The sequence below is a fragment of the Haliaeetus leucocephalus genome, unplaced genomic scaffold (genome assembly GCF_000737465.1).
Source record: "Haliaeetus leucocephalus isolate CR32 unplaced genomic scaffold, Haliaeetus_leucocephalus-4.0 Scaffold339, whole genome shotgun sequence".
Lineage (NCBI taxonomy): Eukaryota > Metazoa > Chordata > Aves > Accipitriformes > Accipitridae > Haliaeetus > Haliaeetus leucocephalus.
The window spans coordinates 20,311,991-20,326,476 of NW_010972775.1; the positions used below are offsets into that span (position 1 = coordinate 20,311,991).

A 14,486-nucleotide genomic window follows, 5' to 3' on the forward strand; every position below is an offset into this window, starting at 1 on the left:
TAAGGCGGCGCCGCGGGCTGTCAGCGGCAGAGGGCGGCGCGGGTTCGACGGCGGGGCCATGGCCGCCCTCAACGGCGCGGTGGAGAACGGGCAGCCTGACAGGAAAGTGCCGCCGCTGCCGCGGCCCCTGCGGAGCCTGGAGGTGAAGTACACCAAGGTGAGCCGGCGAGGGGAGGTGGGCAGTGGGCTTCGCCGCCGTGGCGTCACCGGCGCTTGGTGGAGTCAGGCTCGTGGTGAAGTATTATTTTTATAATGTAAAATTTTATCCCTCTATGCCGTTTTTCTTACTTTTTTTTTTATTCCTCCTGCCGCCCTAGATGGTAGGCTTATGGGGATGTGAGTGTGGTTGAGTGACTGGAGCAAGCAGATGACCATGGCGTTTCTAGGGGAGCTGCTGTTGCCCCCGTCCCTAAAGTCCAAGAAACCACCATTTTTTTAGAAAGAAAAAAAAACAACCAAAAACCAGCATGAAACCTGTGGCTCTGCCCCAGGTGCCCACGGGCACCTCTCCCTGGCCGTGTGGCAGGCCGGTCAGCGGCCAGCCTGCCCTGAGAGGGCTGCGGTGCTGTGCTGGCCTGTCCCCTCCCGGTCACCCTGCCGGCCATCTTCCCAAGTGCCCCATGCAGCTCTTGCAAACCCACCCGGTAAATGCTTTTAGCATCACATTAGCGCTTGGCGAAATTGGATTTGGATGGGGTGAGCCCGGGCAGAGGCAAGAAGGGCTTTATCTGCGAAGAAGCTGCTTGCCTGGGTTGCATTCATCCTTCCTTGACCTGGTGTGAAGCTCCCCTGTGGTGGGATGGGGTGCTGCTGGGAGGGGGGGGTTGGTGCCAGAGGACAGGTTTGGGTCCTGGTGAATGCAGGGAGCGTGGAGGAGGGCCAACGTCCTGCAGGACTGGGCCTTGCAAAAGGGCTCTGTGATGGGATCGGGGCCACCCCGCAGCTCCCGAAGAGGAGTGGTGTTCACACACATCTTGTTGGTGGTTCGCCGTCCCAACAGAGCTCCTCCGTGGCCTCCCTGCAGGATGAGGAGTCGGGCAACAAGCCCACACAAACCCATATCTCTCTGGTCTCCATTGATCTTCCCTTTAAATGACCTTTAAAGGGTTGCTCCTGACCTTTTGGATTTAACTGAAGGCTCCTGAGCTTGATTACTCTGTCTCTGAGGTGAGGCTGGCATTGGTGTGGAGCTGAGCACTGCTGCAGAAATCCCTGCTCCCTAACACAGCCGTAGCTCTGCAATAGCCGAGTCGCTTTTTGTTCCACAACAGCCTGACCCGCTGTCTTGTGCAGTGGAGAAAATATCCTGGCTGGTTGTGCTGCTAGGCAGCCTTGACTGCCATAATTTGAACTATGTGGCTGGACTAAAAGAGCTGGAGGGGCTGAATGAGTATATTAATTACTGTTACATTTCTATATTAAGTATTTAAAAAAAAAAAAAAGAAAAAGCAAAACTTGAAGCTTGTTCTCTTGCAGTGAGAAGGAGTAAACAGCAATAGCTTATCCAGTGAGGTGTTGACTTGAATTATGCATCTGAAGTACTGAAACAGATTAGCAATTAGTGGTAATCACTGGACTAGATTAATTTTTAACATCCCAAATTTATCTACTTTTTCTTTGTAAGATAAACTTGCATTTAGCAGCAAATTGGATCTGCAGCTGCTGATTGCAGAATGGCGTAATGCTGCACAAACAGCTCTTTCCTGCATCCAAAATGGACACGGCCATTAGAGTTCTTCTTAAATATCCAAATGTTCTGGGTTTTGTTATTTTTATTGTTGTGAACACTTTTTAAAATACTCCTTAGGGATCTGATCCTGCAGCCATGTATGTTTTAAAACACGCGTTTTTTTATTCGCTAGAGTTTTGCCAGAGACTCTGTGCACTAAAGGTATCGAGGTAGTCTCTTAAAAGTGGAAACCAATGTTAATTAAAAGTGTGAATTTGACATTTGATCTGATGCTCCTGGTGCATCTGAGAAAATAATGAGCCACAGTCAGTTTTCATAAAACTGCAAGGGGTTTTCTACAAGCTCTGAGTTTCACCAGATGTTTACAGCTGACGGCACACTTTCGTCTGCTTAGCGGAGATTTTTATTTTCGGTTCTACCAGTTACGGGGCTGCAGGAGAAGAAAAATTTTCAACAAAGATCTTACTTATAGAGCAGCTTAATGCTTGTCATGGATGTGTGATGGAAGTGATCTGTCCACAATCCCGTGTCCCAAATCCTGAGTATGAAGCATGAACGGCTGATACGCTGTTCTGTTTGATTTCAAGTCCTGGCACCAAAGACTAGGGCTATGTGGTGTGATTCCCAGAATGATGCCAGCATATATGTTACATTTAAAACAGCCTGATCCTGTCATTCTTGTGTTTTACTACTTCTTATAGCAACATCGCTTTCCCATCCCAACCCTTTCACATAGAATTAATGTTGAATGCGGAGGAAGAACGGTATCCTTCCCCAATCCTTAGTTTGTGAGGATATACCTGATGTTGTAATTTTACAGTTCCTGTCGTATCGCCCACATTTATAATATTACTTTCTTTATTAGTGAAACAAAGGAAAACTGAAGTTAAAATGCGTAAATGTTAAAATGCAGTGCTTGGATAACAGAGGTAGTTTGGGAGCATTAGTGTCAAGTTAGTTAATATTTCTAACTTATCTTTTCTTGTGACTTCACTTGACAACTTTTTTCCAAGATTTTCTTTTTCTCTGCCTGTCTGAAACAGGTGGGTCCAAAAGTGCAGCTTCTATGCTGGTTACATCTCAGATGCTTTTTGCAGAAATAGTCAGGAGAAACTGCTTTCAGGAAAAAAGCTGCCCAAGGAAAGAAAACTATGACCCAAAGCAGTGGGAATTCCGAATGTAAGGGATGCAACATTAATCTCCTGGTGGTGTGTAGCGACTCATAAACAAGATTGTAAATGTGGATGACTTCCAAGTAAAAGTACTAGCTTACAGTCGCTAACAGGCTACTAATAAAGATTACTTCATCTAATCTTACTTGAAGTATATTTATAAAATATAACACTGCCAAGTTAGATCACAGTGTGGGTAAGATGCATGTTGAATCAATTCATTGTATATAGGTATTCATGTTCTGTTTACAGTGAATAACAACACTCTAGTATTTAATGCATTTTCAGTTACGCAACACTGGGACTGTTTGTTCTTGCTCTGGAAATGCAATATTTTGAAACACTTAAATCTTGTCACAGACGACTCCAAGTGATGTGGGAGGCTTGATCTAGCCCGTGACAAGGCATGGTGGGGTAGAACTAAGCCAGTACTTACCCTCCTCCGGACAGTGCTGCAGGGGGCAAGTCGTGGAAGTAGCCCAGGGCAGGATACAAACAACCAAGTAATATTGTATGCTGGCATTTCATTTGTAGCATGTAACAAGGGGCTCCTTTTGCCTGAACCATACAAGTTTCTCTTGGTGTCTGCTTGCTGTTCCCATGGAGATGTATTTCAAAAACTGTCTGTTTCTCATTGCCAAATTATGGTGTTATACTGTGTGGGCCCCATCCTCTGTCTTCCTCTTGCTCAAAACTAACTGGGTGCACGAAGGCTTTTTCATCTGTTCTCTGGCTCAGGTTCTAGTTTGGATAAATGCTGTCTGTATCGCAAACAGTCTCCCTGGGAGAGAGACTGAACATGCTTGACTGCCATCAATGGAAATTGAAGAGCCTCGGGACCTTTGAGGAGTACTTGTGGTTTTTTTGCATTGTCTACATCAGTTTTTTTCTCCTCCCCATCCCACTCCTCTTGTTCTCTCTTCAGATATTTATTAACAATGAATGGCATGAGTCTACAAGTGGAAAGAAGTTCCCCACCTACAACCCTTCAACGTTGGAGAAAATTTGTGACATTGAGGAAGGAGACAAGGTAAGTGTTGTTGAAAAGGCAGTGCAAAAGACAGTTTTTAAGGGACTTCCTTTTGTAGGGAGGCACACAGAGGAAAAGCTGGCTTTTAATGACAACATACATCTGGCCAGACTGTGAGCCGAAGGTCTGGGACACTGGATGTGCTGCTCAAGAATTACACAGGGTGGGTGGGATCAATCCTGTCCGACTCAGCAGAGTCACTTTCCCTGGTAGGAACTCCCTGCCAAACACTGTCAGAGGAATGAGATTCAGCATCGTTCTTGTGTTATAGACTGGAAGGAAGCAGCCAGTCTGGGGAAATAGCAATGATGGTGTATGCACATCCCTGACAGAAGTTGGGCCTTGTGTTGGGAGTGGTTTATACACAAACGGCATGGCAACCTGGTGGAGACATCAAACTGAAACTCGCCCTATTTTAAACACAATCAACAAATAACCTGAGTGCTTGGGGGAATTTAAGCTCCGTCATGCAAACACTGCCCACTTTCTGCTAGAGATGTGGTGCTGCTTTACCAACTGGTATCACAGGTTCTGGCCTCCTGCACAAATGTGGCAACTCTCAGTTTAAACCAAACCAGTATCTCCCAAGAACTTTAGTAGTCCCTGGCCCTGGTGTGATGTAGATTAGCCTGGGACATAACTGCCTGGGTTTGGTAACAGTCTGAGGTGAGGAACAATCAGATGTGACACTTTTTGTCCAAAACAGCTCATCACGTATGGGCCAACTGGCCTGATCTATGGGAAAGAGCTGGTTCAAGAGCTGGCTTTTTGCAGCGTGTCATGGGAAGGTGATTCACGGCTTCTCTGCTGTACCAGGGCTTTGGCTGCTCATTGCTGTGGGCAGTATGTGATGGGCAGTGTGGACATTTCTGTTTGTACTGTGGTATCTTTTTCTTAGTATCTAAGCCTGTCCAACACTTGTGAGGCCCAATGCCTGGTTTCCAGCCAGGTAGCTGCCTTGGGGATCCTTTCCTAGTAGAAGTGATACTAGTTGAGCAGGGGCAGTGTGTTTTCTGGTATTATACTGTGTAGAGTATAAAGCCTGACCCTTCTGGAGATGGGAGCAAACTTGCTTGGCAATACAAGCCTCCAGCCTGCATGCAAATAGCGTGTAAGGTGACTGTTCTTTTTGGATGGCACTAAAGCAGCCTCTGAGACCTATTGCCGTGGGGGATCTGTGCATCCGTGGCACAATTACACATTGAGAAATAACCAAACATTATGTGTAATTTCTTTATACTAACTGGGTAGGACACAACTGTTTTGAATTGCAGTGGCATGTAAACAGTGGAGTTGAAGCTAACTCTGATGCAACTGTATTTTGCTAGGCAGAATCCATGACATTGTTGTTGTTCCCTGAGCGAAGTGTCTCCTCAAGCAGTTACAGAGCATTACATGAGTATTTCAAGCCTGATTCTTAATGACTTGGTTAAAGAAATTCATTATGCAGAACTAAAAGGCCAGTTTTGCAGTTTGCATCCTTGAGACTTGTCTCTGCCTGAATTCAAGGATAACATTCAGCTTCTAGCTTGCAGGAGAGTCACTGTAAACCTTTCCTTGGGGCCAGTCAGTGGAGCCCTCTGCCCGTGGATATTCAGCATAGTTGGCTGACTCATTGGTGCATAGAATAATTGCAGGCAAGAATGTAAGTTAGCTGCACCTTGGGTGCTGAAAGCCTCTTCTTCCACCCCTTTACATCACACTTTTAAAAAAAAAAAAAAAATTTTTTTCTCTAAATAGGCTTTTGTGACAGACTGAGTGGGGTTAGACCTGGATCTGGATTAGCTAGAAAGCAGAGTCATGGGAAAGAAGCATCCCAAAATAGTTTTTTGGCTACAGGCGACACTTGACCATGTCCCACTGTCCTCTGGCAAACTGAGTCCCCTGAGACTTCCTTTGCCCTGGTTGAACATCCCCTCCTAGGTCTGTAACTCCAGTCTGTTGGAGTCACTACAGAAAGTGGTGAGTTGTGTTTGGTGGCGCTTTCCAGCATCTTGTCCCCACATGCCATCATACTTGATTGTGTTGGTCAGTACCACTGCAGGGGTGGCAGTTCTTGGTACTGGCTCTGGCTTCAGCTGTGCTGTGGCAGGGTTGGCTCTGCCTTCACAGCGGGCTGGGAGCGGGACTCCACTTCCCTACCCCTGAACAGAAACCTGCCCCTCCCTGGCTGTGCAGTGTGTTTTGCTTAGTCTACACGTGAGGGGTGGGAATTTGGCAGCCAATATCTCAGTGATGACAATTTAGTCTGGTGCTGAAACTTGGCCAATGCTTTATGAGGCTAGGAGCAAAGGTTTTGTTGTTTGTTCTTTAGTTACAGAATTTAAGACAGAATTGCCCTTGATGGCATAGTTGGGGGATAAAGGAAAGTCTTGTGTGGAAAAAGAAGCACTGAAAATAAAATGGCAAATGCTTCCACTGGATGCTTGGAGGCTTTTTGCCTTCCAGATAATGGCTTAGGGTCCAAGTGTTTGCCAGGTTGATAATGGAGAAGGAATAACTTTCTTTGTTAGACTTCTGCCCCCAGCAAATAGTGCAGCCCCAGAACTTCCACCCTGTCTCGGTTGTACAATGTGAAGGTAAAAATACTTGTGCCATTGCCATTTCTCTGGTGCTGTCTAACTCTTGAAGACAGGCTTTTTTTCTACTAGCAGCTTGCTAACATCCATCAAGGGCAGGGGGAAAGGTGCTCCTTGCTCAAATGAGTGCCTGGCTCAGCTGGCTGCCACAGAGTGTGGGCAGCAGGTCTACAGCTGTGACTGTCAAGCAGACTTGATGCTCTGGAGTGTGTGTCATGATCACTTCTAAGCAGTTCACTCTCCCAAGTGGATCTTTGAAGGGTTGTAAGAGGGTTCTGTTCACAGTCATCCTGCCCCCCTCAGATTGCAGTGGCAGGCTGAGGTAAGAGGCTGCAGGAATATTATTCCCTACAGCAGGTTTGCAATGCCCTCAATAATGGTTTTGGACACTTTAGGCTGTTAAGATGCTGTTTGTAGCTGTTTTGAACTCGGGCTCAAAAGTTAGAGCAATGCAATGTGTATACTGTTTGCAGAGGGTTTGCAGGGGAGCAGGTCAGGGAACATCTTCTAATCAAGAAACTGTGACATGCTCAAGCCCTATGTCAGAGAAGTGCCTTTCCAAAGATGTGCACAGTGGAGGCTTTTTGAAGAAGTTAGTAATTGAATTGAAGACAGTCTCCACTGGGTGTGCTCCATCCCTGGCTCCTTACTGGCCAAACTGAAGCAGTATTGTGCACACTGAGCCTGAAGCAGAGCAAGAATTTTTTGCAGGTGTTTTCCCTACTCACAGAGCCAGTGGGGTGATGGTCTCCACTGTGCTCTGCAGCCTGCTGCTGAGGCAGGAGAGAGGAAAAAGGGGCAGGATAGAAATGGAGCAGTGATGAGCAGGACTTGAGGTAGAGGAGGAATGTGGAGGAGGTAGCTTAGAACAAAGAACGGTGTGAGTTTGTTCAGGGGAAAATGGTATGCGGTTGTGTAACTGGGGGTTGTATCATAATGCAAACATCCAAGGTGGGTATGGAGGTTTGCAGGCATTTCCCAACGCTGCAGTGCTTGACTTTGCAATCTTAATATTCTCTTAGTGGAGCTCTTTATGTAATACCCTGTAAATCTGTGTAGATCAGAACTAAGCACCAGGATGCACGGACCTCCTCCTCCTCCTTGTGGTTTTGTATACCACAGTGTGTCCCTGGCACCTTGACAGTTACGAGTCTCTTTGTCACGCATTGTGCCTACCTATTGCAACATGCTGGCAATGAACATGCCATTCAGACTCCCCTAATGCCTAGTCATAACAGGATGGATTAAGAATGGCATTTCAGCCTTCCTGAAGAATTTCCTTGTTTTTGCTGGTCTCTCAGGCCTATTGAAGCTGTACAGGCTCACAAGATCTCACTTGGTGGTGCTACCCCTGAGGGTGTTTTGGGAAGGCCTTTTTGCTTGTGTGATAGTGACTGCAGTCTCCAAGCTGCTGTGTGTACCCAGCGTGTCTGAGAAAAGAGATGAGAATGAAGACAACTAGTATTTGCAGGAGCTGCAGCAGGGCTCAGGTGCTCCCATGTTTAGAGGATAGGGAAGATCTGGGCATGCACTGAAGTCCTCTGCCCACACAGCCATCTCATCCCTGTTCCTGTGAGTGCCAGGATGGTGGGAAGTCCCCCAATACCAAGGGCATGCTGCGCTGTGGCCTGTGCCACTGCAGACCTAATGCTCTGCATGTCAGTGCTCCCAGCCTGGTCACAGAAGCTAATTACTGCTAAGGGAAGACTTGTTTAAACCTGACACACCTCTTGTGTTTCTTTGTCTGCTTTGTCACACAAAATATTGCCTTCTTTCACCTTGAGACTTCATTTGAGCAGGCAGGATGAGGAGTACATAAGTGTGCAGTGGCTGGGGATGCCTTCTGGCTTTTGTGATGTGCCAGTTTGAATCCAGATCAACTCAACTGAAGCAAACCATTCTGAAGGCCGGTTCTGCCTGTGGGTGATGGGCCCCAGGCAGGACATGCCTGCGCGTTCACAGCGGCTGCTTGCTACCTCTGCCTTGCCACCACACTTGCTTGACCAGAGCCATTCTTAACCCCTTGTAACAGCAAGTTTCCTCCAACAGTTTCCCCATCAGTGCCCTTCCAAAAGGGTGGGGTTCTTTTCCTGGCAGTATAGGTCAGACTGTTTTAAAGCTGTGTAATCTTCTTGTAAAGAAAAGAAGCCAAATTTAGTGTAAGGTGCCATTTCAGTGGGTGATGACTTGCTGTTTTCTCCATGAACTTTTGCTGTAAGAAGGCAACATGTCTCCCCATAACATTTTAATTGGTTGAGCACCACACATTTCCCCATGAGGGGAGAATGACCAGACCTTGTTGGATCAGTGCAGAGGCTTACTTTGTAATTGTATCCAGACAAGGCTTGAGATAAGACGTAAGTGAGAGCAACTGGTGAAGCACTCTGAGGAACAATCAAGGCCTGAAACCCTCCCTCCTTTCCCACCCCCTTCAGCTACATGTTGTGGTGAGGTGCAAGTTCTCCATCAGCTGAAGTGAGGCATGGGCTGTGCCAGACATTATGTAGAGCAGGATTCTGTCCAAAGTCAGGGTGAAGTATGCTTTATGTATGCTTGGGGTACGGCCTTGGCCTTGCGGATGTTGATGGCAGTGTTCCCATTGACTTCATTGGGTCGGGAGGTCGCCCTTACCTTCACCTTTTTTTAATCAATGTATGTGGGAAGAAGGGAGGAGTCCAGGGCATACTGTGGCCAGAGAAAATACATGAAGCTTCTCTGGGGATGGCGCAGTGGGGAGAGAGGGAATTTGCTGCCTGTCTGAGTAGTAACTTGGGTAAACAGGGTTAGATTTGGTCCAGAGTGTGGTAAAGCAGTTGGGAGATGGAGAGTGGCACTAAGTCTGTGTAGGTGAAATGCCTTTGTCATAGCACTGACCAACAAAACCCTTCCCATCTGGTAAAAGTGTTCTGGAAGTATGATCTAGGATCTAAGGGAGCTTTTTTAGAGTGTTAACTCTTACTGGCATAGGTTTTGGTGGGACTGAATGGTGGGATCTGAGATGTGATTGTTCCCCTGGATAAAACCATGATCTCTCTCATGGAAGACTTTCCTTCCCACACTTGTTCAGAGGAAGATGATTCATGTAGGCCAATGGCCTGTCACACTTAGGGAAGCTGTAATGGGAACAGAATTGGGATCTTGTTTCTCCATCCTCCTCCAGTGTCACTTACATCCTGTATCGGCAGGAACATGATTCTGGATTACTGTATAAACAAACCAGTTGCATAAAACTACCCTTGAAAGACCCTGTTGGTACTCTGACCCCAAGGTTGTTTATGAGCCCAGGCCAAATCCAAAACTTATTGCAGGCTTGGGTTCAAATCCAGGAGTAAAATAGAAGTGGTTTTGTCAGACAGCTTGTTTTAGCCACCACAGCATCATCTAGGAAGCAGCCTGATGGGGTTTCTGTGCCATTGTCCAGTTCCTTCCTTGTAACCTAAGGTTTTCTTGTGTATGTGGCTGCTCTAGCCTGATGTGGATAATGCGGTGGAAGCAGCGAAGGCAGCATTCCAGAGGGGGTCTCCATGGAGACAGATGGATGCCCTAAGCAGGGGACGACTCCTGCACAAGCTGGCTGATCTTCTTGAGCGAGACAGAGTCATCCTGGCGGTAAGTACTCTGATCGGTGAGCAGTGATAAACCAGCAACAGCTGGCTGATAACTCAGCTCCAACCTTCTGATTTTGCTACATCCATATCTACCTAATGTGTTTTTTTCTCTCCCTTTATGAAGGGCAGAAGAGTCCATGCTGGAGTCATGGCTTATCTTCCTCATTCTGCAGGATGATGTTAGGGGTCTTAGAAGAAGGCTGTTAGTTTTTCTATATAGTTGACTTCCTCTTCAGAACTTTAGCTGGTTGTTGAAGTGATTACAGATATAAATACTTAAATTTTCAAAGCAACAAACATATTCTTGATTTAACAGTCATCAATGTTCATAGCTGTCTCCCAGTTCTTATCTTAAAAAAAAAAAAAGCTACCAAACAAACCCAAACAAAAAACCCCAAAACAAACAACAAAGAAACCCAAAACAAACAACAACAAAACAAACAAACAAACCCAAACCACTACAACTGACTCAGTCCTTTATTAAAAAAATGCAGGCCAGTTTGACTTCTTTGCAAATTGCTTCCTCTAAAATGGGGGGCTGGCAAGAGAATCTTTCTCTTGCTGGATGTCATCCAAAGTTTAAAATGTGTGTAAGTGGGAAGTCTTTGTTTCCCTACTGAATTTACTGGCTCAGGAAAATCTCTTTATAGCCATGAAGCTGCGTTAACTTGGACTTCAGCACTGAAGAACTATTGCTAATGATTCCCCATCCTGTCCTGAAGGAGTCCTTCTGGTGCAGAACAAGGGGAGTAGGACCCAAGCTGAAATGCACTGCAGTTGGTAGAAGCCTTTAGACTCCATGGGCCTTGGACATCTTTCCAAATTGTGCCCACAGATCCTAGCATCTCTCAGTGTAGGGCTACTGTCACTCCATTTCTAAGGTCTTGGACCTGAGCACTCACCACTTCAATGCTGCACTTTGGCTCTGCTTATCTTTGGGGGAATGGCATTTATGACATTCAGTGCTGTTAGATATCTTTAAGTTCCTGAGCTGATGTCCCACTGAGGTCAGTAGGACTTAACATACATGGGATGTGCTTAGGAGCCTGTACTTGCATGACTGTTTTGAGGTGGGTCTCTTTCTCCAACACAGTGTCTCTTAACCACATGACAGCCTCCAGTTTCAGCAGGACAAAACCAAAAAAATCCAGGTCTGGCAGTTCTGGCCAGCAAATAAAAGGAAAAAAAGAAAAATCTGTGTCAGTGTGAATATACCCTGTTCATTTTCTGCTCATTTTTTGATGTGACTTCAGAGGACCCTCCTTTTTCCATAAACCAGGACACTCATTTCAAGCTTTCTGCCGTCCTTCTGATCTGGGAGGGCTTGTTTGGCATTGTTATTTTCACTGCAGAAAACCAGCCGTAGCTGCCTTGGCTGCATGCTAAGTAATGACTTATAAAAATCAGTTGTTTTAGCAGACGTTCAGAGTGGATAACAATCCTAGTTGTTCCAAGGAGAATGTCTGTTCAAGTGCTGCTTGGACCCTAATGTCTGTGGAAGATGATGGGATATGACTTCATACGTAAACAAAGATGTTTCAATCTACCAGGGGATAGTACTTCCTTTATGGATGTGCTGGCCATTTGCACCAATATCCCGTTTAATGACCTGAGTACAGAACAAAGCATTCACTGAGCTAATGTCCAGAACAGTGAGAAGGACACAGGCCGAGACTGGACTTCATTTAGAGCTGCTCAGCATCGATGCAGCTTTAGTGAAGCAACTTCTCCCTTGCCTTAGTTGCAGCATGGATCTGAGCCCAAAGGTTTTTTACCAGAACTCCGTAAAAAATGTGTTTTCTATCATCCTGTGGACAAAAGAGGCTTTTCAGAGGTTGGTTTTAGGGCTGTGAAGTAGAAAAAATAGATTTCCAAATAAAAGGAAAGTGTGTCTGACTGATTTCAGTGACACCATCTGGAATCCAGAAGATCTGTGTTGGAGGGTCAGTTACGGTGAAGTCATGACATTCACATCATTTCTGACCAATGCCCCAGACCACAGCCCTCTATCTTACCCACAGCCACCTTCTGGAGGCTTTCAGAAGATGCGCTTTCATTGCAGTCACTGAACAAAGCAACTTCTGTATGCATCAGGGTTATTGGGTCTAGTCTCCCTTCTACCATATTTGTATTAGCAACTTCATTCCTTAAATATAAGGGGAGGGAAGGAAACCCCATGTCTGCAGCACAAGGCAAAATAAAATTGAAAAGGAGTTTCTCCAAAAGCTTTTTTTAAGAAAAAAACATTGACTTATCTGACTGCATGCAATTTGTTTTTTCAGACTCTGGAAACAATGGACACAGGAAAACCTTTTCTGCAGGCTTATTTCATTGACCTGGAAGGTTGTATAAAAACGCTCCGATATTACGCTGGATGGGCTGATAAAATTCAGGGCAGAACTATCCCAGTGGGTAAGTTCCTTCAGACCCGGTTTCAGAGCTGGGATGGAATCAGGCTTGAGGGGGTGGAAGGGAGGCCTGCTGGGAGGGAGATGCATGGAAAGGCCAACTTCTGAAAACCTGCAAAAACAGCCTGCATTTCCTTTCTATCTCAGGATGCATTTTAAGTAGATGGGTTTCAAGATTTAAACTAATGGGAGAACAGTGTGAATGCCTGGATAGATCTCTGGAAAATAATGGATGGGCTCTTTTGTTGCTTTTTTAACAGAGAAACCTTTTGGCTTTTAAATTCAGACTAATTCTTAAAGAAAAAAACCTACATGTTATAGGGGAGTTTATTCATTAGGTATCACTGAAATGAATTAAGATGTCAGAGAGTGTAAGGACAGAGGTTTCTAGGGATAATTGTATGAAGGCAGCAGCGCTTGTGCTGTCCTAGATGCCACAGGGATGTGGCAGAGGGTTGATGTGGAATCTGCCAGTGTCTCCCACCTCACTGATGTTCCCACATCCCTGACAGTGCTGGCTCACAGATGTTCAGAGAGATCATGTAGTGCTTTTTCTTAACCTTTATTAAAGAGAAGGTCTGAGATGTTGACTCCTCTCAGGAGCCACAGCACTGAGCTCTTGGGGCAACCCTGTCAATTTTTCTGACACTTGAAAGAGGTTTTTCAAAATGTTTCCTAAGCTGCAGAGCCAGAGTAGTCACACTGTACTGTTGTGACAGGGACAGACAGAACACTTTGGCTCAGCTATGTAAGTTCAAATATGGTTTTGGGGAGACAAGTTAAGACAACGGATGTCCATGTGGCACGATGAGCCACACTGTATTTTCAAAATCAACCTGTTTTGTTCCTGCATGTGGGTGATCACTGAGGCTGTATGAAGGACAGGCATTGCAGACAAAAATTAGCCACCAGACAAGAGCTCTGAAGGGCTGAACTAGCTCAGCCTGCGCAGTCAGCAAGAGGAGTGGTATTAGTCATATAAACTGAGATCTGTCACCCTCATTCAGAGTAACGTGAAGCTTTGCTTGCCTGGATGCTGCTCATTGGTCCTGATTTAAAATCACTTCTAAAAACCGTAATTAGAAATGTTCGTGTTTTCTGTCAGATCTTCCCAATGAAACTAGGTTTTCAGCAAGAATGAATTTGTAAGGAAAATGTCCTTCCTGCTTTCTCTCTGACAGAGTAATAGCAGTATTTTAAGATGAATGGTATTACTTTACTCCTAGAGTTTCATCTTTTTGTAATTTCTTACTGGAAGTGCCATTCCTCTTACACTGAATATGATTCCTGTACTAAATGGGTTTAAAAACTTTTGCCCTCAGAGAGACAAGTGCTTTTCTTCTTTTCAGTGAGACATAATCTGAATGAAATTTGTGCTTGCTCTTCAGTGTGGTAAGGAGTTACCCTCCCCTGAGCCTCAACACAGGGAGTTTGCAGAAGGAATTGAACCCCTGGTTTTAAAAGGCTCCACTGTGACCGTGAGCAGTTTGGCTTTTGAGCTAACACAAGACCTATTCTCAAACAGATCATCTGCCTGGAGTGTCCCAGAGGCATGTGTTAAGATGAACAGATATAGGGTTCTCTGCCTAATACGGTTTTAGTTCTGTCCCCAACCTGTTAGTGTGCAGTTGGCTTACACTGTTTCTGTAGAAGCAAGGATTTTGACTGGTTTGTCTTCTTTTATTGTTTTGTCTTGCAGATGAGAACTTTGTCTGTTTCACCAGGCATGAACCAATGGGTGTCTGTGGAGCTATAACTCCAGTAAGTAGCAGTGACGGTGCCCTGCATCTCTCTGAGAACTGGAAGAAGTACATGTGCACTTCCCATCTTATACTGCAGCCATTTGCTTCCTAGTTAAGTACAGCTGTTCTTCAGGGAACTCCCATCACAGTTGCCTGATGTAGTTTCTTGTTTTACCCCCATGCCAATTGCTCTTGGCAACACACAGTCCTCTGCAATGGAAGGGTGGGTCTCCTAATCAGATGCTCTGTTCCTCTCT

The 14,486-nt window shown here is 45.5% G+C and overlaps 1 protein-coding gene across 3 annotated transcripts in view; it reads left to right on the plus strand.

Moving 5' to 3' along the window:
• The first annotated feature begins 54 nt into the window (after window positions 1-54).
• The window catches only part of ALDH1A3 (aldehyde dehydrogenase 1 family, member A3), a 35,512-nt gene continuing 21,080 nt past the window's right edge, over window positions 55-14,486 (plus strand). For 2 of the 3 annotated variants that reach the window (XM_010572048.1, XM_010572049.1), the window contains exons 1-5: window positions 55-157; window positions 3,788-3,892; window positions 9,940-10,080; window positions 12,362-12,491; window positions 14,187-14,248. In XM_010572048.1, the coding sequence (XP_010570350.1) occupies window positions 59-157; window positions 3,788-3,892; window positions 9,940-10,080; window positions 12,362-12,491; window positions 14,187-14,248 (537 nt within the window). In that variant the 5' untranslated portion in view covers window positions 55-58. The remainder of the gene's footprint in view (window positions 158-3,787; window positions 3,893-9,939; window positions 10,081-12,361; window positions 12,492-14,186; window positions 14,249-14,486) is intronic. The other variant, XM_010572050.1, reaches the window with a different exon arrangement.